This window comes from Armigeres subalbatus, chromosome 3, assembly GCF_024139115.2.
Source record: "Armigeres subalbatus isolate Guangzhou_Male chromosome 3, GZ_Asu_2, whole genome shotgun sequence".
NCBI classification, from domain to species: Eukaryota; Metazoa; Arthropoda; class Insecta; order Diptera; family Culicidae; genus Armigeres; species Armigeres subalbatus.
Window position 1 is genome coordinate 293,557,892 of NC_085141.1, and position 23,440 is coordinate 293,581,331.

The window sequence follows — 23,440 nt, forward strand, 5'->3', positions numbered from 1 at the left end:
AAACCACAAGTGCCCGTAAGCAGACTCTACCAAAGCGACTGTGTGCCGCTTCAAAAGCACAAGCCCAGGGAGTGCCATTGGCACATCAGGATTGATTCCAGTAAGATCCTGATTATGGTATACTGGTTGTATGTTATTGGTCTTGTTTTGGATATTGAGATATTGTGAACGCGAGGGCTGGTAGTCTGGTTATTCTATTCTCTTAGTAAGGCCGGGTGACACCGACCTGAAACGGCGAATGGGCTAATGGCCAGGCTGTCTTCCGTCCCCTAAAACCGTGGCGGGCCTTGCAGCACGCGGTACAATTCTGTCGCTCAGCTGGCAGCTGAGTGGGAGTAGGCTCAGATGCTTTTCCCTGACTAGCGCTGATCTGGCTCTGAACACGAAAGTGTCAACCCTCGCATGGCCTCCCTGCATGCCGCAAGGTATGTATAGATAACCATGGGATCGTGAAGGCGACTACACCAGCAGGATTCGACAGCAGCCGCAAGGGGGACCCATCAGACATGAGTAATCCCATTAAACAAAAAACGACGAAGGAAGGAGGTGAAGCGAATGGTGGTAAGGAGAACCCTTTCACCAGACGCAGCGGCCTGGAAAGGTCGCCCCAAAGATCGCCGGGGGAGGCGATGGTGAAGCCCGTGGAGGGTCTGAGGAGGTGCCGGTTGAAGTAAAGATGGACGGCCCTACCCTGACCCGCGTCATCAAATCTGTGATGGCGAACCACGAAGAACGCGGTGGTCACACGATGGAAGTAGTCACGGAAGTATCCGACGTGATTATGTCCTTCCTAGACAACCGGGTTAACTACAGCAAGGACTTGAAACTTGCTGTACAGGCACTCTGTGCCCTAGTAGTTGAGGCCAAAACGGAGTGGAGGTCCCTACTAGAGGCCAGTAAGAGTGCAGAGAAAGAGCTCCGCAAACTCGTCAAGGAGCGGAAGCAGGCGGATAAGGATAAAGAGGAGGCGGAATTGAAAATTCGTCTCTTGTCCGAGGGTAAACGACTGGCGGAGAGCCAGGTCGAGGAACTCCGCAAGAGGATGGCTGTAACGGGAGCGACCCCGAAGCTGGAGTAAGGTTACGCAGGAGGCGAACCTGAAAACAGCTGTCGAGAATTCCGCAGCCCCGAAGTCAGCGAGAAGGAAGAAGGTCGAGCGAAAGGATGGCCATCTCAAGCCGTTGAACCCAGTGCCTCCACCAGTGAGGACCACTGAAGCTCGCCGGGAGGAAGACTTACCCTGGAGGGAAGTCGTGAACCCCAAGAAGGCGAGACGACAACGACAGCAGACCGCAGAGAAAGCGGCAGGCGGAGCGATACGCGCCACCGTTAAGAAGGGTAGAGCCCAGAAGACGACGGGTGAACCTTCCAATGTCGGTGGTAGGCGTAAAGATAGAGGTGAGGCGATTATCGTCAGTACTGACGACAAGAGCTACGCCGAAGTCTTGAAGGCCATGAGAGTTAATGACAAACTCACTGGCCTGGAGAGGATGTCAACTGCATCCGAAGGACGCGGAGAGGCGAGATGATTCTCGTCTTGAAGCGGGATGCTGCTCAGAAGAGTTCTGAGTACAAAAGTTGACAGAGGAAGTCCTGGGCGATGGGGTTCAAGTAAGAGCCCTATGTCCAGTTTCGAACATCCAGTGCAAGGGCCTGGATGAAGTAACCGAGGCTCGAGACCTGGTCGACGCACTGAGAGATCAGTGCAATGTCGAGATCCAGGAATCTACGGTTCGGTTACGCAAAAGCTTCATGCGGAATGCAGGTTGCCTCATTCCAAGTACCTCAGGCTGAGGCCAAAAGGTAATGGATAAGGCTAAACTGAAAGTGGGTTGGTCGGTATGTCCGCTAAGTATAAGCCAACCACTTCAGACCTGTTTCTGGTGTCTTGGCAACGGTCATAAGTCTTATGACTGTACAGGACGTGATCGCAGTAAGCTATGCCGTCGGTGTGGAGCTGAAGGCCACCAAGCCCTCACCTGTCAGCCAGCACCAAGGTTTCAGATCTGTCACCCGTTTACAGACAACAGACACCTCACCGGTGTCCAGGCTTGTCCGGCCTCTAGAAGGATCCAGACACGCAGGTAACACAGCTTAACCTGAACCACTGCGAGGCGGCCCAATTGCTGCTACAACAGTCGGTTACTGAGTGTAAAGCTGATGTAGCCTTGCTGTCCGATCCTTACCGCATCCCTGCCGGTAACGGTAGTTGGATTGCGGATAAGTCCCAGATGGTGGCCATCTGGACTTGCGGGCGATATCCCATCCAGGAGATAATATCATCACCTGACGATGAGGGTTTCGTTATAGCAAAGGTAAACGGTGTTTACTTTTGTAGCTGCTACTGTCCTCCCAGGTGGAGTATAGTGCAGTTTACTAGGGTAGTAGATATTCTTGCAGCAAGACTAACTGGCTTAAAACCGTTAGTTGTAGCAGGCGACTTCAATGCGTGGGCAGTGGACTGGGGATCCCGGTTCACAAACGCTAGAGGTCATACCCTGCTAGAGTCGCTAGCGGTACTAAACGTAGTCCTGCTGAACGAAGGCCAAGTGCCAACGTTCAGGGGACCCAGCGGTGATTCATGCATCGATGTGACCTTCTGCAGCGCAGGATGGACGGTGGAGCCAGAATGGGAGGTTCATGAGGGGCATACCTCCAGCGATCATCAGGAAATCCGTTTTATGATCCGGTATACCCCCGTAGCAACCACAAGGCGGATCGGCAAAGCCGATCTAGGATGGCGCACCTCGCAGTTCAACCCAGAACTCATGGAAGAATCACTACGATGGGAGACGCGAACAACGGGATTAAGTGGCGACGAGTTAATCGATGTACTAACCCGTGCATGCGATGTGACGATGCCTAGGAGGACCAAACCCCCCGGAAATCGGCAACCTGCGTACTGGTGGACTGACACAATTGCGGACCTTCGTAGAACCTGCCTTAGAGCAAAGAGAAGGCTGCGACGTGCCAGAACAGACGCTGAAAAGGTCGAGAGACGCAGGGTGTTCCAGACAGCGAGCAGAGCACTGAACTACGAGATTAAATGTAGTAAGAGAGCCTGCTTCGAGCGGCTGTGCAGGATGGCAAACGATAATCCATGGGGAGATGCATACAGGATGGTGATGGCTAGGACTAATAGCACGCCACCTGAGAAATCTCCGGGGATGTTGGCCAAAATAGTAGACGGGTTGTTTCCGAGGCATGAATCATCGAACTGGCCTGCTACTCCATACGAGTCAGCAGACGTGGTACCGTTAGTGACTAACGAAGAGCTTATCGTAGCAGCAAGAAAACTTAAGCTCAATAAGGCGCCAGGCCCGGATGGTATTCCAAACCTGGCCCTTAAACACGCCATTCTCGCCAATCCAGATATGTTCAGGAGCTGCCTCCAGAGATGCATGGACGAAGGAAACTTCCCAGATCGATGGAAACGGCAGAAATTGGTGCTATTACCGAAGCCTGGCAAACAGCCGGGGGATCCTTCGGCATACAGACCAATTTGCCTACTCGACACAGCTGGAAAGCTGCTAGAGAGGGTCATTCTGAATAGATTGTCGGCCTATACAGAGTGTGCTGGTGGCTTATCTAGCAACCAGTATGGCTTCCGTAAGGGCCGTTCTACCATCGAAGCAATTCGAGCGGTAACGGATACGGCAAAAGATAGCGAGAGGTTTAAACAGAAGAGGTATTAGGTACTGCGCGTTGATTACACTTGATGTAAAAACGCGTTTAACAATGCTAGCTGGGCAGCAATTGCTGACTCCCTGCACCGATTGAGAGTTCCGGATTACCTGTGCAGGATACTGAAAAGCTATTTTCAGAATAGGGTGTTGTTATACGACACTGATGCTGGTCAAAAGTCGATCGTAGTGTCCGCGGGTGTTCCACAGGGATCGATCCTCGGACCGGTTCTGTGGAATATTATGTACGACGGAGTATTGCGCTTAAGTCTCCCGGCCGGAGTAAAGATAGAAGGCTTCGCGGATGACGTAATGCTAGAAGTAGCAGGTGACACTCTCGACGAAGTCGAACTGAAGGCTTCATACGCGATTGGCAGAGTGGAGGAATGGCTCAACTCGAGACGGTTATCCCTTGCACACCAAAAGACGGAAGTCGTGGTAGTGCATAACCGTCATGGGTTGCAACAGGCTAGGATAAGAGTAGGGACCTGCACAGTTAACTCCGTGAGGTCTCTCAAGCATCTGGGCGTGATGATCGATGATAAGCTCAATTTTACGAGCCACGTCGATTATGCATGTCAGCGGGCTTCATTGGCGATAACATCTTTATCACGAATGATGTCCAACAGATCGGCGGTGCATAGTCAAGTGCGTAGGCTGATAGCTGGCGTAGCATTGTCTATCATCCGTTATGGCGTGCCGGCATGGGCCGTAGCACTAAAAGCCGAGTACAATGTAAAGAAATTGATCAGAGTACACCGGCTGATGTGCTTACGTGTCGCGAGCGCATATCGCACCATATCATATGAGGCGGTGTGCGTTATAGCTGGAATGATGCCGATTGACACACTCCTAGAGGAGGATGTGGAGTGCTACAACGAAAGGGACTCGGTGCAAGTGCGACGTGTCAAGAGAGCAGCTTCGTTGCTCAAATGGCAAAGAGCATGGGACACCGCAGTCAAAGGTCGTTGGACCCACAGACTGATTCCAGATGTGTCCAACTGGGTTGATAGGAAGCATGGTCAAGTCAACTTCCACCTAACACAGGTGTTGTCTGAACATGGCTGCTTTAAGAAATTCCTACACAGGTTTGGCTTCGCAGATTCTGCGGAGTGTCCTGAATGTGTAGGTGAGGTAGAATCGGCAGAGCATGTGATGTTCGCATGCCCGCGATTCGAGGTAGAACGCAATACCATGCTGCTTATTAGTGGTATGGATACAACCCCGGACAACCTCGTCGAGAGGATGTGCCGGGAAGAAGCTATATGGAATGCGGTGAACACAGCATCTCAACAGATCATGTCGAAACTGCAGCGGTGGTGGCGTCTTGAACAAAACCAACGAGTGCAGTAAGGGCACCTGTGATGCAGTGAACACCTTGCTCACCCCGACAACCAACATGTCGCGGGTGGGCTGCGGGGACCTCAGTATGTAGATATAGAGGTCATTGCGGTTCACGCGCGGTGGTTGTTGTCGGTGCTCGTCTCAACGTGAGATTATGATACGGACCGTTAGGTTACTATCATAGCTTGCGATCGACAGGTGGTGAGGTAGCCACCCTTGAAGTCGATGTTGTGTGTATTGACGTCAAGTGCGTTAGCATAGGCGTGAGCGTTCTCAATAGTCCCCCTGATGTATTGCTTAATTGCGGGCCGGGGTACGGACTGGCGAAAGGGTTTTGGTTTTAGTGGGTCGGGTAAGAGTTACATGACATACCCATCCCCACACTACCTGAGTACCTCCTCAGGTGTCTGGTTGCAGATTTCCGTTTACCCTTGCTCAAGAAAAAAAAAAAAAAAAAAAAAAAAAAAGAGGGTATAGGACAAAAATGCGTAATGGCGGATGTAAGGCACGGTGGGGTAAGTACGTAAATGTGGTAAGCAGGGAATCAATATTCGGGCAACGCAACTCTTTGTCATCAACAGAGTTTGTTACTGACAAACGCACCTAGCGACAAACCTTTATCCGAACCCGAACACAATATGACAAGAATCGTTTGCCTTGCATGCTCTTATATTTCCGAAAATACGATGCTAATTTTGTAATCATTGTTCGATTCTCGAATATTTCCATAAAATCAGAAACTATGATAGCTTAAATCCGTCTTGAAATAACGCAAAATAACGGGTTGAAAAGTTAGCAACAAAATTGTCTTCTTTTTTGTTGCTGACAAAATTTTTCGGATTTTTGTCATTATTATCTCCGACAAAAACAAAGCTTTGTCGTTGGTTCGCTTTTGTCGCTTGTTTCGCACGCGCATTCCAAAAAAAATTGATTCCCTGGTGGTAAGTGAAAAAACGCAAATATGTCAATGATAAAGCATGGAATTTATCAATCTCACTTCCCAATCCTACACGCCCATTCATAATGATCTATTTCAACAAACGAGAGAAAAAGTTCTCTCGCCTGCCAAGTTTAACTTTTGTACAAGTTGATTTGCGTATCAGAAAATATTTGATTTTTTTAAAGTTGATTTAAAAAAAACGTTCAGTTAGTACATTGATAAGTTTGTTTTCTCACTCTATAGTTTTGAATTCCAGCAAAAAAAATATTTATATGAAAACCAAAAATTTTTTTTGCAATTCCTGGTCATAATTTCTGGTTTACAGTTCGTCTTTGAGTGATAGGCCTACTTTTCCATACCAACGAAATGGGTGCTTTAAAGATAAGAACATCGCTCCAAGTGTTCGGAGGTTACATGTTGAATTATGTTTGATTGGTTTAGAAAATAGTAATTTGTTTAAAAAAAAACACGTGGTCATAGGGAGGGAGGATGCTTTTTTTTCTTGAGCGAAGCTAAACGGAAATTTGCAGACAAGCGGAGAGAAAAAAGAGAGGACATATGTATGAACAATTAAATTTCAATTAAATTTGGAACAAGTATTCTCTATCCTAATGAAACGATTAAAGCGAGGGCGGGAGGTTCTTGGATATTGTTTAGGGGTTGGATATTGTTTAGTAACGATTCAATTTAATTTCTGAATCACTTGAACTAAATTGCGACACATATTCTTTATCCTAAGCAGGAAAAGGGAAGGTATGTGGGAGGTGTATAGTGTGAGGTTATGCATTAATATGTGAGGCATAAAAATGAAAACTAATTCCACAAATTGGTAAATTTCTCAAAAATAGGTAGTATATAAATAATATTTCCTCGAAAAAAGCATTTCTTCAAAAAATTACATTTACTTTATCAATGTATTTTATTAATGTACTTTATCAATGTATTCTAAAGCGTAATCTGACTCAATCATTGGAAAAATATTTAAAAATACTGAATTTAGATTGATATGAAAAACACACAAGGCGAAGTACGCAGCGAGAAAAGGAGATCGATCGGGTGGAAGACGATTTGCGGATCATTCACAGACTGCGCGATTGGCGACGTGCAGAAATGGAACTAATTGAATAGAGAAAACTTCCATATACTGCAATACGAATATAAAGCAAAATTGTTTCGATTACACCTGGTATAATACCAAGACAGAGCTGTAGCATTCAACTTTAAAACACTAATGCTAATTATTGAAATAGAATTGGAAAATTTCCAGAAAAGGGCAATTCAAATATGACGTACACAACTTTTTGAGATTTCTAGACCTCCTTCTCTCCTCAGTCACGCTTTTTGGTATATTTAGTATTGTCCAGTGCTACAAAATGACTACTATCGTGATCATTTGCAAAGGTTCCCATAGATTTGTTAAATTTATCAGCAGCACAAATAACACGTGCTATCAAAGCATTCACCACCAGAATCCACAAGTAAAGCTTTTTTCTGTAGGTATGTTTTGCTTAGGCGACTTTTTGCGCTTATTTTTCGTTTCGATTAAAAACAAGCGGAGAAGTAGATTTTTAATGACCGGTACAATATATATGTCATGTACTGTCACAAAATATTAGCCCTCCCCCCCTAAAACCTGTAACGTTCGTTGAATTTCCTGATGGTTTTATTTATTTGCTCTGGCGCTCACCTAAGGTAGTTCAAATAATTCGCTAAACAGCTAAACACTAAGTTTTCATCTAAACAATACTCACGTGACTTCCATATCTTCCATTATCCTCTTTTCACTTTCACTGATATCCGCTTTCGGCTCGGACACATTATCGCCAGGTTCGCCACCAATGACCTCTTTACAAGGCTCGTCGCATAAGGAAGTTGCCGATTCTGTCACACACATCTGCAAACTTTCCAGTGGAGTCCCCACCGAAGTAGGCGACTCCTCCTTAGGACCCACCGTGAAATGCTGATGTTCCAACTTGACCAGCATGTTATTTTCATCGTTAATGATGCGTTTGACGATTTCATGTGTGCTTTTCAGATTGGACACCGCTTCTTCCGCTTCCAAACAGCCAATTTTTCCGTTCCGAAAATACAACTTCGACTTATAACTTTTGGGACTGAACGACTTAATTCGCCGTTTTTGCGTAATATTCACTTTGAAGGTCGGTGATTTAACTCTGGATCCATCGGTCTTCCCGAAGCAAATTTTAGTCGGACTGCACTTGTTCTTGATCTTTTGCATTTTCTTCTCAAATGCCTTTCTCTGACGTTCTCTCCTGTAAAGCTGCTCGTCAAATTCACGTTCCCGTTTCAAGATTTCTTCTGTTACTGATATAAAATCCTCTAGTTCTTTGATGTCCTTGGAGATTTCCTCCAGACTTTTATGTAACTTGCCCTCGTCCCGACTCCCGTTCCGGGGCATCCCACCCGCAAATGTGGAATAACGATTTTTCGGCGATACACTGGAGTACTTGTCCGGGAAGAGAACGGTCTCCGAGCGGGACTTGTTGTCCTCCCAGGCACTCGATAACCTTGTCGAGGACATTCTCACGCGGCAAAACGCGACACCGGCAAAGACGCGCAATAGTCAGTAGTCCACTCGCAACTAGAGGAATGAAAAATAACGAGAAATTAAGAGTTAGGCGGAGGGTATCGATTTGATGAGTAAATACAGTGAAGAGCCATTCGGCAACACCATCAGGCATCATCGCCCGGTATCATAAACGGCGGTCATCGTTGTTTGGCCGTGCACGGCGTGCACTACGGCAAGCATCCAAAGAAGCACTACGTTGAATGCTAATCGCGTGTTTGGCCATAAATTATGGTTGTAATATTACTGCACGAACCTGTGTATTAAACCGCTGACTGACTGGCTGGCTGACTAGTTATAGCGTAGTGGTGGTTTGCTGGAATTATGTCATGTCAGAGCAGAGGAACAAATTCTGACACCAAATGAATACTGAGAGTTCTCGATATTTTTTCAATTCTTAAAATTAGCTTCCAATTAATATTCTGATCTTTTTAAATCAGGAGTAGAAAAGTTGAGGTTTTTTCAGAGTTTTTTTTATACGAATGTGGAAGTTTCTGTCTATAGTCTCAGTATGCACGCTGACTAGAGTAGCCCAGTCTAGAGTAGAATATATTTTAAAGCCAATATTTTCATATTTTTCTAAATCTCATATACATATTTAAGACCAATACTAATTGAATCAATTCTCGGACAAAATTCATAATAACCAGTAGCAGTGGCAACGAGTTTGAGTGAGACAAGTTAGACTTGTCCTAAGGAGGGCCCTTCTTAGCCGTGCGGTAAGACGCGCGGCTTCAAAACAAGACCATGCTGGGGGTGGCTGGGTTCGATTCCCGGTGCCGGTCTAGACAATTTTCGGATTGGAAATTGTCTCGACTTCCCTGGGCATAAAAGTATCATCGTGCTAGCCTCATGATATACGAATGCAAAAATGGTAACCTGGCTTAGAAACCTCGCAGTTAATAACTGTGAAATTGCTTAATGAACACTAAGCTGCGAGGCGGCTCTGTCCCAGTGTGGGGATGTAATGCCAATAAGAAGAAGAAGAAGTTAGACTTGTCTCACGCATGAATGTTCCTGGGTGTGATAATCAAAGCATTTTGTACTCATAATAATCGTAAGAACATATGAGCATTATTACATTATTTTGGTTGCCATACCTATTGAGAAGCTTAATTTCAAAGTCTATGAAAATATCATACAAATATTGGACAGTTCAATGTTAGTTGTATGAAGTCATTAGTGTCGTGACCGGTCCTAGTCACTAACCGTTGCATCAACAACATAAAAGTTGTTGATGTTCATCGACGCTCCGATTAGCCGAGTAGGGTGCCACCCACTACTCGGCATCGGAGCGGATGCTCGCTGCTACCTCCGATGAGACATTCCGATATTGGCAGAGGGCGGTGCCACCCGCTTACTCACCATCGGAATGTCATCGGGAACTCCTACGGATCCACTCCTGTGGATCCTGGGATGAGCCGCCTTGGCCCGTCGATAGTCCTGCTGCTGGATGTGCTTTAACACATCGGCCAAAAATTCGAATCTTTTGAGCCATTTTACTCATATCTATGGACATATGAGACATAGTTCGTTAGTGATGAGTGAACACTCCATTCGTGGCATTCATACCCTGTTGCCATGTTTTACCATTAATGCCTTCAAGTTCATTAGATGCAATATAATTGCCTACTTCATGGCGAATTATCAGTAATACGCATTGTGCTTTCATAACTTGGTTACATCGCATGTTCAAGAATTTGTGATATGGGCAGATTTATAATAAGTGCCTTGTATGTACTTCTTTTTGTCAGTACATTAAAATAATATTATTTTTTTGTTTAACTTTTATTTCCTATTTTTTTAATAACCTCATTGCTATCACTACAATTAGCCTGCGATAGTCTGTTTTATTAGTAGAAGGGATTCCAAAGTTAATAAAAGAGTAAATTATGCTTAAGTTGGATAGTAAGGATACAATTTTTTTTCGAAAAATATACTGTAATAAAGGAGGACATTTGATTCTACGGATGGCTAAAAAGGAGGACACATGTTCGAATTTCCTACAATATGATATCAATGGCGGAGCTAAGCTATGGGGCACGATGGGACACGTGACCTTCCAAATCGAATATTTTCCCAGAAATTTAATTATATTATAAAAAAATGGTTTTCCTAGAATTTCTTAGGCTTATTTCCGAAAGATTTTTTGGATAAATCTTGGAATTCCTTTAGAAATTTCTTTGCAAAATCTTTTCGAAAATCTTTACTGCTTTGATTTGAAAATTTGTCTGAGAATTCATCCTAAAACTTCTCTAGGAATTTCTGCGATAATTTTTTTTGAAATTGCTTCAGAAATTCTTTCCATTCCAGGAATATAATTTTAATATATAATCTGACATAATTTTACAAGAAACCCCGCTAAAGCGAAAACGACGCCAAAACAACATCAAAGACCCAATTTGTTATAATCTACAAAATAAGAACTGGTGGGGATTCTCATCGATTTGTTTTCGGCGAAAAATGACAAAACAAAACTTTGCCAGACTGTCCGGACGTTTCGGTCGATTTACTGGCCTTCGACCATCTTCTGCGGACACTAAAAATCACATATATTGTTAAAAAGCACATTAAATTTTACAAAATAAAAACATACAATCTTCCAGTCACTTATTTTCTAACAGACAGCCATTACTACTAACTATTGACACACACAAACAAAGTACAATCTTTACATTCTAACTGCTATTGGTCTTAGTTCTAAGTTTGCTAATAATAGAGTTGTACGCATTTTAAAATTTGCTGAGTCTTTTGCTTATTCACTACATTTTCGTCTCCTTTAATCTTAATGTAAAATGTTTCTGCAGTCAGTCTTGTATTGTTTTGCTTATTTTGTCAAGTATTCTGGTTTTTTCAAAGTCAAAAATGTGTCCCTCTTCTATAGTGTGCTGTGATAAACCTGTACCGGAGATGTTTTTTGTTTTCACATTGTATTTATGCTGGTCCAGACGTTTATATAAAAACTGGCTTGTTTCACCGATGTACGATTTTTCACATGCACCGCACGGTATATCATACACTAAATTTGTATTTTTGTTTTTTGGTATTACGTCTTTGGTTTTCGTAAATAACACATCTTTAATTTTGTCAACCGGTTTGTAAGCTACTTTATAGTCATGTTGTCTCAAATATCTCGATAGTTTTTCTCCTAGTCCTTTTATGTATGGGATAGTTACAAAATTGTTTGTTGAGCTCTCTCTGTTTTGCTTTTGTAATGAATTATACATATTGTGTAACCTTTCCGTAATTACTTTTTCCACGAGAAAACACGGGTAATTATTATTCTTGAAAATTTGCTTAACAGTTTTAGCGTGTTTTCTCGGTATTTAGCGTGTGTCAATTTTAATGCTCTATCAACTAAAGCTACGATGCTGTTCTTTTTATGCACGAAAGGGCTCACCGATGCGTAATCCAAATATCTACCATTCACATCTTTGGGAACCACTCTGTTGTTATTACATTGTTCTCTCGTCGCAAAACCATATCAAGGAATTTCAGTTTGCCATCGCATTCATTTTCTACCGTAAACTGAAGTCGTTGATGAAAACTATTAATTCATTCAAGACCGTTTCCACGTTCTCCGCTTTCGCTCTAGCAGGCAGTCATCCACATATCGTTTAAAAAACAATGGAACGATTCCCCGGTCGTGTAGTTTTTCTAGAGCTGCTCTCTCGATTCTCTCCAATACAATGTTTGCTACAACAGGGGAAAGGGGAGAGCCCATCGGGATGCCAAATTTTTGTTTGTAAAATTTCCCATTGTACTGAAAGAAAGTCGATTCCAGTACAATCTGCAGAATCTCGAAAAAGCTTGCCTCGTCTAGCGATGTGTGTTCTTGTATTTCTCCCCATCGTAAACGAACGGATTCCAACGCAAAGTCGACTGGAACATTCGTAAACAGAGAGACTACGTCAAGGGAGAACAAAACAGTATCATCTGTTATTCGTTGTCCACGCATTTCATCAGCAAACTGAAAACTGTTTGTAATGTGGCGCTCAGTTTTGCCAGTTACATGCTTAAGTATTCCGGACAGAGTGCTTGCGGAATGGCCAACAAACAAAACAATTTTACATACATAAAAGGACTAGGAGAAAAACTATCGAGATATTTGAGACAACATGACTACACAGAAAGAAAAATCATTAATAAAATTAAGAAAACCGTTGGTTAAAATAAAAAGTTGCGTTGGTTCTTTTTCGTAGAGAGTTGGGTATGTTTAAAATAAAAGTATGCCAACTTTTACAACTACCATCGTTTGAAAGCTACGTATTGCTCTGAAATTAAAAGTTTGAATATTCAAGCTAAAACTGTAGAACTGTCAAATCCAAATAATCACACTGTTGAAAATGAGAGTGGTTTATATTTATTCCCAAATTCGTTGCAAAATGAAATATTATTGAACCAAAAAAGAACCTCCCAAAACATTTCTTCAATTTACCCTTTCCTTTCAAATAAATTCTTTTTATTTCATTGTTATAATCAATTATTTTAAATAATTTGCATTTTTGTTGTGGCAGAACGTTGTTTCGGAGACTTTTTCAACGCTGCTGCGGGAAATCCGGTAGAGATCGAGAGGTCACTATCAGCAGCAAAACATCAAACGTGCGCTTTTCCGTTTACTGCGCCCAACAGCAGCTCCTGACGATCGTATGCATTTTCTTCACAGGCGTTCCGACGATGTCTTGATTTGTGTTTCCAGGTTGAATCATATGCCCGCAGCTATCGAAATGGATGGTAAACAAATCATAATTATTCGATTATTCAGACATTCTCGACGAAGGTACTTACAAAGTGCAGGTAAAAACAAGAAATTGGAACCATTTCTGGCCTTTAAATAGATTCTTATGTCGTCCGAATATGGCGTAAAACGCGTAAACTGAAGAGAATCAAGTATTTCTTTTCGGAACATTGAAAAGTAAACTTGCGCGGTAACTATCGTAGTTGGCAAAAATTGAGGACAACAGAAGAGATAAAAAGAATCAGTTGTCAGTCCAAGTGATTTTTAAAAGCTCGTGTTGTCAAATTTAATGAAAGCAGTTAACCAATTCAAATTGAAAAGAAAACTTTTAAAATTACACTCAGAAAAGATGGAAAATACTTTTAAATAAAACGCATAACTTTCGTTCAAAGTGATTAAACTTTTATTTTAACGAAAATTAGCTACTTTTCCGATTGAAAGTGCATAATTTTTGATAGCACAATTTTATTTTTTTCTGTGTATAAAGTAGCTTACAAACCGGTTGACAAAATTAAAGATGTGTTATTTACGAAAACCAAAGACGTAATACCAAAAAACAAAAATACAAATTTAGTGTATGATATACCGTGCGGTGCATGTGAAAAATCGTACATCGGTGAAACAAGCCAGTTTTTATATAAACGTCTGGACCAGCATAAATACAATGTGAAAACAAAAAACATCTCCGGTACAGGTTTATCACAGCACACTATAGAAGAGGGACACATTTTTGACTTTGAAAAAACCAGAATACTTGACAAAATAAGCAAAAACAATACAAGACTGACTGCAGAAACATTTTACATTAAGATTAAAGGAGACGAAAATGTAGTAAATAAGCAAAAAGACTCAGCAAATTTTAAAAATGCGTACAACTCTATTATTAGCAAACTTAGAACTAAGACCAATAGCAGTTAGAATGTAAAGATTGTACTTTGTTTGTGTGTGTCAATAGTTAGTAGTAATGGCTGTCTGTTAGAAAATAAGTGACTGGAAGATTGTATGTTTTTATTTTGTAAAATTTAATGTGCTTTTTAACAATATATGTGATTTTTAGTGTCCGCAGAAGATGGTCGAAGGCCAGTAAATCGACCGAAACGTCCGGACAGTCTGGCAAAGTTTTGTTTTGTCATTTTTCGCCGAAAACAAATCGATGAGAATCCCCACCAGCAATTTCGCGGCGATTGATCCATTGTAAACAACAAATTAAGAACTCAAGAAACCCAAGTAAAAGGCACACAAAATTTACAAAAATCATAACAGCAAGGAATATTTATTAACACAGATAACAGATATTGAGGCTGGCATCCGATACGTGTGTAAACATCCGCAACCGTTAATTCAAATGTGTTTTAAATTGGGACCGCGTTTGGCAATCGATTGCAGATGGCGCAAGGATCATTGTTATTGAAAACGCAGCCAGAATGCGGCTGTCAAATGCATTGGCTGCGTTCGACGGTTGTTAATCAGCTGCATCCTTATGTACTGCCGCAATCGGTTGAGTAGATGGCAGTAATGGGCCAACGTATATCAATTCAAAAGTTTACACAGGATTTTCAATAAAATTTGTTCTAGCTTCAATATCTGTTATCTGTGTTATTAAATTACTTGGACTATAACGATCAATTGAATTACGCTATCAGTGATGATTTTGAAGGTTACAATTCAAAAACTGAGAACGAAATAAAGTCCTGTCCAAAGAACTTCTCTAATGACCAGTGTTGGTAAAAACTCAAAATCTCAAAACTCATGGATGATTCAAATCAAGCGTGAGTTGAAACGCACCCAACTCAGCACCTAAAAACTCATGGATGAGTTGAATCATCCATTTGAATCATCGTAGGTTTTCTTTTGTTCTCCTTTATTAAAAACAGTGAAATGACTTTTGTCGCATAACATATTAGACACTCTTTTATGTATATGCAATTAATTGCCCCCAAATTGATTGCAAATGCGTTTTAAAACCAAAATGATTTTTTAGCAAATGAGTGAAATGATGCGTTTTAGCATGAAAAATAGGTAAAAACTAAACTGAAATCTAGCAACTTTCTATAAATTATGCATCTTGACAAACATATTGGGGGTAGCTCGGAAAATAACTGTAATCTTTTTGCAATTTTTTTTTCCAAGAAATCAATAGTGCATTTTCTGAAAATGATCGCGATCGCGACTTCAAGTTTAGGATATTTTGCAGGCTCTAAGAAGTTTAGACGCCTCGAAAGGTTCTGGTCCTGAAGTAATCCCTTCTCTATTTATGAAAACCCTAGCAATGGATCTAACCGCTCCATTGTTTTGGGTATTTAATATGTCACTAGAATCAGGAAAATTTCCAAATATATGGAAAAACTCATTTCTGACACCCATCTTCAAATCTAGCAAAATATCAAAGATACGTAACTATCGTGGAGATATAATTTGTATTCCAAAACTTTTTTTAGGCTCTGCAATGGCCTTTTTTGGCTTAAAATTATTCCAGCACGTAAAAAAACCGTATTACGGATGCGCAGCAACAAATATCATTAAATATTAGGTAGTTTGAAGTTTGTGGATTTGTTGGAAGTCTGACAATATTTGTGTATTAGCAAAAGGGATATCAAAGTTAATCAGAATTTAAACAATAATCATAAAGGTTTCTGGAAGCCTGAAGTAGTAGTCTGCTGATTGTTCTTCAAGATTCCAGGAAGTAATCCCATAATTGTTCAAAGATGCCTAAAGGTTTTCCAGGAGGGGTTAAACAGAAGTTGTGAGAATTTGAAACAAGGATGTTAATGATCATTCAGTAATTTGCGTTCGATCATTTTGTAGTTTGTCAATAATACATTCCAGATGCTGAATTTCAAAATATGTTGAATGGTGGACTTCTAGTGCGAAGGTTTTTCTACAACTTTGCCAAATGGTTCGTTATTAGAATTCAACTAATAACGGAGTTAGAGCGCTAGTTGCAGTAACTCAAACTAAATGATTGGAATTTTGTTATCATTTAGTCTAAGTTACTGAAACTATAGCTATAAATCCGTTACTGGTGGAATTTAAACAACGAAATATTAGGCAGAGTTGTAGAAAAACCTTCTCTCTAGTCTCGAAACAGTGAATAATTAGTACTTGCTGGATCGTGCACTTTTAGTACGCTTCGTATATTTCGGAAAAGCGCAATTCTTCATGGACCACTGGAATGTATGGAACACTTGATTAAATGTGCTTAGCGAGACACATTGGGTGCGCGCGTGCACATTGAGAGAAACTTGCTTTGAGTCTTTAAGTTTTTGAAGTAGCTCCTTACAATAAAATATTTATTAGATTTCCAAGGCAACTTCTTAGACTGCATACATCCCTGCTTACCCTTACCCTTACCCTATCCTATATGACCGTAAGGACGTGGCCGGCGCCGTTATTGACTTTAGATATTTGAGCTCCCGAAACGTGTACATTGCGAATGGGTAGCTAGTCCCAAGCCCCATTTATTGTGTTCTCCGTACAATTTCGCAAGTTCTAGTCAATCACGGAGTAGCAACTACGAATTGTGCGGTCATAATGCTCATGCTCATGATCATGCATACATTCCTGCTTACCCATTACTCTTTTCCAATTTCGAATCGATTATATGTAAAATGTGCATTGATTTCTCAACATCTGAGCTTTTGTCCTAATTTTTCCTATTTGTCCTACCCACGATTTGGAACGTGGATGCACCTCTGGACATTTCCTTTATTCTTGACAAACTTAAAGTGATATTCTATGCATTAAGCTATGTGTTAATCATTGGCGTAACTACCTCCGATGCCTAGGGGGGGCTATAGCCCCTTTATATTTTTTCTCGAAATTGACCCTCTTTTTGAAAATTCTCGAACATTTTAACATCTCATCATCAAGTTATCAGCGGTAATGTGACAAATGCAGTCCAACCACCTAAGGCAATTGCGGATCCATCACACTCATTCATATTATTCTCTTTTCTCAAGCACGTGCCCGTGTGCACGTGTGAGCAACAATTCACAGTCTATGTTTAATTGCGCTCGACTAGCGTCAGGCAGTGGATATATTTGCATACTTCATAAATATTCTATCTATCTCAAATGAAAAAAAATAGTGCAACTTTTCATGGATTCCGCCGAGAATCTTCCAAGAATTATGATGAGAATCCTTTAGTGATCCTGACTGGAATGTTCCAGGGACTCTGACGGAAATCTCTAGATATTTCGACGAGCCTCCAGGGATCATGAAGGGAATCCACCAGAGATTTCGGAGGGAATGTTTCAGGAATTCCAACGGAAAAATTTCAAGGATTCCGACGAGAATGTAGCAGGGATCCTTCACCCTCCAGGAATTTCGACGGGAATATTTCAGGAATTTGAAGGGGAATATTCCAGGGATTTCTTCGAAAACCCTCCAAGAATTCCAATATGATGGTTCCAGGTATTTCGTGAGCAATGTTCCAGGGATGAAGACGCATATCGTCGAAGGACTTCGAAGCAAATCGTCGAGCGACTCCGAATTAATCCTTCAGTTATTTCGAAAAGAATCCTCCAGCGATCCCGAAGGGAATCCTCCAAGGATTTCGAAGCAAATCGTAGAATGGTTCCAAAAAAAATTCGTTAAGGGACTCTGAACAAAATCTATGAGAAATTCTGGAGCAAACCATCGATGTATTCCGAAACGAAACGTCGAATGATTCTGAAGCAATTCTTCGTGGGATTCCGAAGCTAATCGTCAGCCGGATTCCTTATCGTCTAGAGATCCCAACGCAGATCATTTGCAAAACGTCGAGAGACTCCGAATCAAATCTTCAAAGGATTACGAAGCGAAGTAAATTCTGATTTGTCAAGGAATTCCTAAACCAATCTTAAAACGAATCTGGAGATATTCCGCAGCAAATCAACGAGAGATTCTAAAGCAAATCTTCCATGGATTTTAAAGGGTATTTTTCACAGATTCCCAAGGGTATTGCTTAACAATACTGGAAAGAATCCAGTAGGAATTCTTCTGGATTACGATTGGAATACTTCGATGAATCCGAAAAGAATTATTTAGAGATTGAAGTGAGAATTCTTCTCGGTTTCTGATGAGAATCCTTCTCGGATGCTGATGGGAATTTTTCTCAGGATTCAGAAACAAGTTAATTTTTTTCCACTCATTTCATTAAGTATGATAGAGTGAATATGAGAGATAACTCATTAGTCTTCAAACTTTTTCGGTAATTCATTATGCTATATATGTTGAAAACTGATATCACTACTAACTAACTTATCAAATCCTAGGGGGGGCTAATTTTTTTCTAGGGAGGGCTAAGCCCCCCCTAGCCCCCCCTTATTTACGCCAATGGTGTTAATCTATGTTAAAATGAACTTCACATATTCCAGAACGGAATAAGCACATTATAAAAATGGTGCAATAAAATCCTATTTCAACTAAATGTAAAAAAAAGGGCAACCATATATCATTTAGCAGAAAAAGAACGGCTTCAAGTGTATCAATTGCACTAGGAAACCAGGTTGTAGAAAAATGCGATAGAGTTGGGGATTTATGAACTATCTTGAATTCCAAACTAACATTCATCGACCACTACAACAACACAATTATTTATAAAGAAAATATTATGATGGGTTTTATGAAACGATTCTGCTATTACTATAATGACCCATATACAATTAAAACTTTATATATTGCTTATCCTTTATATATTGGAGGGCCCCAAGACGCGCGGCTGCAAAGCAAGACCATGCTGAGGGTGGTTGGGTTTGATTCCCGGTGCAGGTCTAGGCAATTTTCGGATTGGAAATTGTCTCGACTTCCCTGGGCATAAAAGTATCATTGTGTTAGCCTCATAACTGTGGAAGTGCTTAATGAACACTAAGCTGCGAGGCGGCTCTGTCCCAGTGTGAGGATGTAATGCCAATAAGAAGAAGAAGAAGATATTGCTTATCCCGTTTAGGTCTGACCTAGAAATCAAAATTGAAATAACCCGTGGGGCTCTTTTTTCGTCCGAATGCCATGAAATTTTCAGGGAAGAAGCGTCATCATGTCTATTTTTTGGTACATGACTTGATTTGACCATGGTGCCAATCCGGCCTTATTTATTTAGGGGGGGGGGGTGTCAGGTGCAGTCAAAAACGGGTCATTTTTTTAAACCATTGATAAATGAACGAAAGCACCCAGAATGTTGATGCAAACGTGATCAATCATCATTGACCAGCATCAGAAGTTATTTTTGTTTCAACTCGATCACCAGAACATGGTTCAGGATGTTCAGGAAACCTGATTCCCTGGGGTAGCGGACACTTTTCAAGTAGTCTAAAAACCAGTCTTGCGACATATCCATGATTTTGGAAGACAATCTCAATAGATGAGTTTTTGAAAAGTTTTGGATACATTGGTCACGGCCGGAAGTGTTCCCTCGAGGAAGTGGTCAAATTTCGATTAGCATTGAAACCCGTTTTGCGACATATCAAACTCCATGATTTTGAAAGACAAGCTCAATAGATGAGTTTTCAGAGGTTTTGAACACATTGGCCATATCCGGAAGTGTTCCCGGGATCCTGATTCCTTCAAGAAAGTGGATAAATCACGTCTAGCATCAAAACCCATCTTGCGACATATCAAACTCCATGATTTTGAAAGACAAGCTCAATAGATGAGGTTTTCAGAGGTTTTGAACACATTGGCCACGTCCGGAAGTGTTCCCGGGAACTGGTTCCCACAAGAAAGTGGACAAATCTCACCGAGCACCAAAACCCATCTTGCGACATATCAAATTCCATGATGTTGACAGACAAGCTCAATAGATGAGTTTTTCAGTTTTGAACACATTGGCCACGTCCGGAAGTGTTCCTGGGAGCCTGGTTCCCTCAGAAAGTGTACAAATCTTGCTCAGCACCAAAACCCATCTTGCGACATATTAATTTCGGAAGACAATCTTATTTTATTAGTTTTTGAAAGGTTTTGGATACATTGGCGTCATCTGGAAGTGTTCACGGGAACCTGAATCCTTCAGGGGACCGGACAAATTTCGATTAGCACCGAAACCCATCGTGCGGCATGTCAAACCTAATGATTTTGAAAGACAAGCACAATACATGATTTTTTGAGAGATTTTGGACTCATTGGCCATGTCCAGAAATGTTCTCGGGAGCCTGGTTCCCTCAGGGAAGCGGAAAAATTTCGATTAGCTCCGAAACCCATCTTGCGACTTATCAAACTCCATGATTTTGAAAGACAAGCGCAATACATGATTTTTTGGATACATTGGTCACATCCACATCCGAAAGTGTTCCCGGGAGCCTGGTTCCCTCAGGTATGCGGACAAATTTCGATTAGCACCGAAACCCATTTTGCGACATGTCAAACTCCATGATTTTGAAAGACGAGCTCAATAGATGAGTTTTTGAGAGGACATTGGTCACGTTCGAAAACGTTCCTGAGAACCTGAATCCAAATCCGGAAGTCAAGGAGACCTGATTCGCTAAGTGAAGTAGGCAATTAATAATGTGACCATACGTCCCGCGTTTCGCGGGACAGTCCCGCATTTTCACTATTTGTCCCGCGCTGAAAAGCGTCCCGCGAAACGTCCCGCCTTCAGCTTATTTCTAGATAATGTCCCGCGAAATACAGAAAAATAGAATACATTTTTAGTCATTGTTTAGTATTTTAAAAGAAATTATTAGATTTTTAAAATTTATAGTTTTGACTAATACTAAGTTTCATAAGACAATTATATGGATCATAGAAATCAAGAACAAAATGTTCTGTGACTCAGACTACATTATTTCTATTGTTTGTTTTACCATGGGAATCTTGTGAGCAGATTTTGCCTCTATGTATTTCCTGCTGCCTAATTGCTTGTATTTCGACACGGAACATCCAAAATATCACTCCATTTAAATGCATAGTGATATTTTGGTATGTGGAAAATCTACTCCAGTTAGAAGATGGCCTTTACTGTGTTGATATTGGAAATCAATAACAGTGTTGGGAAAAACTTAAATTTTAAGATCTCATCCAAAGTTCAAATCAAGCGCGAGTCAAACACCACCCGACTCATGGCAGAGCAGAGATAATCGTTCATGATTCGACTTGTGGTTTGAATCATTGCTTGATTTCTACGTATCATTCTCCGTTGAATTAATCAAATTTACTTTCTTTGCTTAAAACATTGGAAAATAAATCCATAAGTAACATAAAATACGCTTCTATTGGGTTTTGGTTCTTTTTGAAGCGAAATCCTTTTTGGCGATTAAGCGGAACGTTGCGATTCTGCATGCAAAACTCAAGCACGACGCTCTCCCTGCAGAATCGCAAGCGATCTGAAATGGGACGAAATTTTTGATTTTCTGAGCAGACATCTATTCAGTCTCACCAGTTTGGAAATAAATTGGAATAGTAACCGTGAACCTGATTCCTGAAGGCAAAAACTTCAACCAGAATAGACTTTAAGAAAAATATGATTTAATTATTTCATAATCACAGTATCTACTTTTGTTAGATATTTTAGAAATAGTTATTAAGGTTATTCAGGAAATAATTTTCGAGATTCGATATCAATGCTTTAAAAAAACAAAATTCTGTACACTAGACGATCAACAGCTGAAAGTCATTTAATTGCAACGATTTTTACCTGCAATTCGATAGTTGCAACAGTTTTATAGTTATCGGATAGGGAACCGCTAAACTTTAAAATTATACGAAACTCCATAGCTACATTGAGCTGCAAAATCAACGTTTGAAGAAAGCTTTGACTTCTAAAATGAGTAGCCGTTTATGAAACAGTCAGCAAACTAAGCCTTGCTAAACGTAAAAACGTATTAAACTATGAACTTTTTTTTGTCCCGCGCTCACACAAAATTTATCTGGTCACATCACAAATAACATTTAGCGCCGAAACCCAATTTTCGACTTTTCGAACTCCACGATTTTGAAAGACAAGCATAATAGATTAATTTGAACCTTTGACCATATCGGCCATACGGAGTGTTCCCTGCAGCCTGGTTCTCTCAAGCAATTGGAGGATTTTTAGTTAATCACGAAACCTATTTTGCGATACATTAGAATTCATTATTTAGAAAGACAAACCCAGCAGATGAGCTATTGAGAGTTTTTGGACGCATTTCCACGTTCGAAAACGTTCCTGGGAGCCTGAATCCATCAGTATCTTCTTCTTCTTCTATGGCTCTACACTCCAACTGGAACTTGGCCTGGCTTGTCAACTTAGTGTTCTATTAGCATTTCCACAGTTTTTAATTTAAAGCTTATTTATGCCCGTCATTGCATGATTATGTATGTTGTGTGGCAAGTAAAATTGATACACTATGCCCAGAAAGTCGATAATGTTTCCCACCCGTAAACATCCTTGACCGGACCAAGAATCGAACTCGCCATTTTCGAATTGGCAATCCTACGCCTTTTCTCGCAAGGCTAACTGGAGACCCGGATCCATCAGTATAGTGGACAAATTTATATTTGCCTCGAAACCCATTTTACGAAATAATAAGTTACTTAATTACGAAAGACAAGCTCAGCAAACAGTCCGGATGTGGTCAATGTGTCTGGAAGCTCTCAAAAAATCATCTTGTTTTGACTTTGAAATGATGAAGTGATGACTTGAGATCATAATGAGATGATGACTTGAAATCATAAAGTTTGATTCGTAGCAAGATAGATTTCTGAGCTAATCAAAAAGTGTTCTCTTTCCCACACCCAGAAAACAAATCTGGCAATCATTGTATAAAATCTTGGCATATACAATTCTGTAAGCTTTTTATACAAATATTGTGCTAAAATAATACAAATCTGTATTATTTCAATACAAAATTGTATTAAAATCTTCCGAAATTGTATATGGCAAATTATTATACAGTTTCTGTAAGGTTCTTATGCAGAATTGTATTAAAATCTGCCATCCGCTGGTTGGGTGCATGAACATTTCCGGACGTGGCCAACGTGTCCAACAATTATCAAAAATATATCTATAGAGCTTGTCTTTCAGAATCATGAACCAAGAAAATTATTTAGCTTTTTTTAGTGGAATGTTTTTACTGTCACAAGACGAGTATTCAGTAAAACCTCCTTGAGTCGATATTGAAGGGACCGATAACTCTGCATGGAAATATCGAGATGTGGAATAGAAAAACCTTGAGTAGCTGTTTGAAGCGACCATC

At 40.8% G+C, this 23,440-nt stretch overlaps 1 protein-coding gene across 2 annotated transcripts in view; it reads right to left on the reverse strand.

The window, feature by feature from the left end:
• The window catches only part of LOC134224852 (cyclic nucleotide-gated cation channel beta-3), a 67,466-nt gene that overhangs the window by 32,065 nt on the left and 11,961 nt on the right, over positions 1–23,440 (reverse strand). The window contains exons 1-2 of one of the 2 annotated variants that reach the window (XM_062704491.1): positions 8,811–8,829; positions 7,719–8,569 (exon numbers count right to left, since the gene is read on the reverse strand). In XM_062704491.1, the coding sequence (XP_062560475.1) occupies positions 7,719–8,509 (791 nt within the window). In that variant the 5' untranslated portion in view covers positions 8,510–8,569; positions 8,811–8,829. Of the gene's footprint in view, positions 1–7,718; positions 8,570–8,810; positions 8,830–23,440 lie in introns of those variants that run through there. The other variant, XM_062704489.1, reaches the window with a different exon arrangement.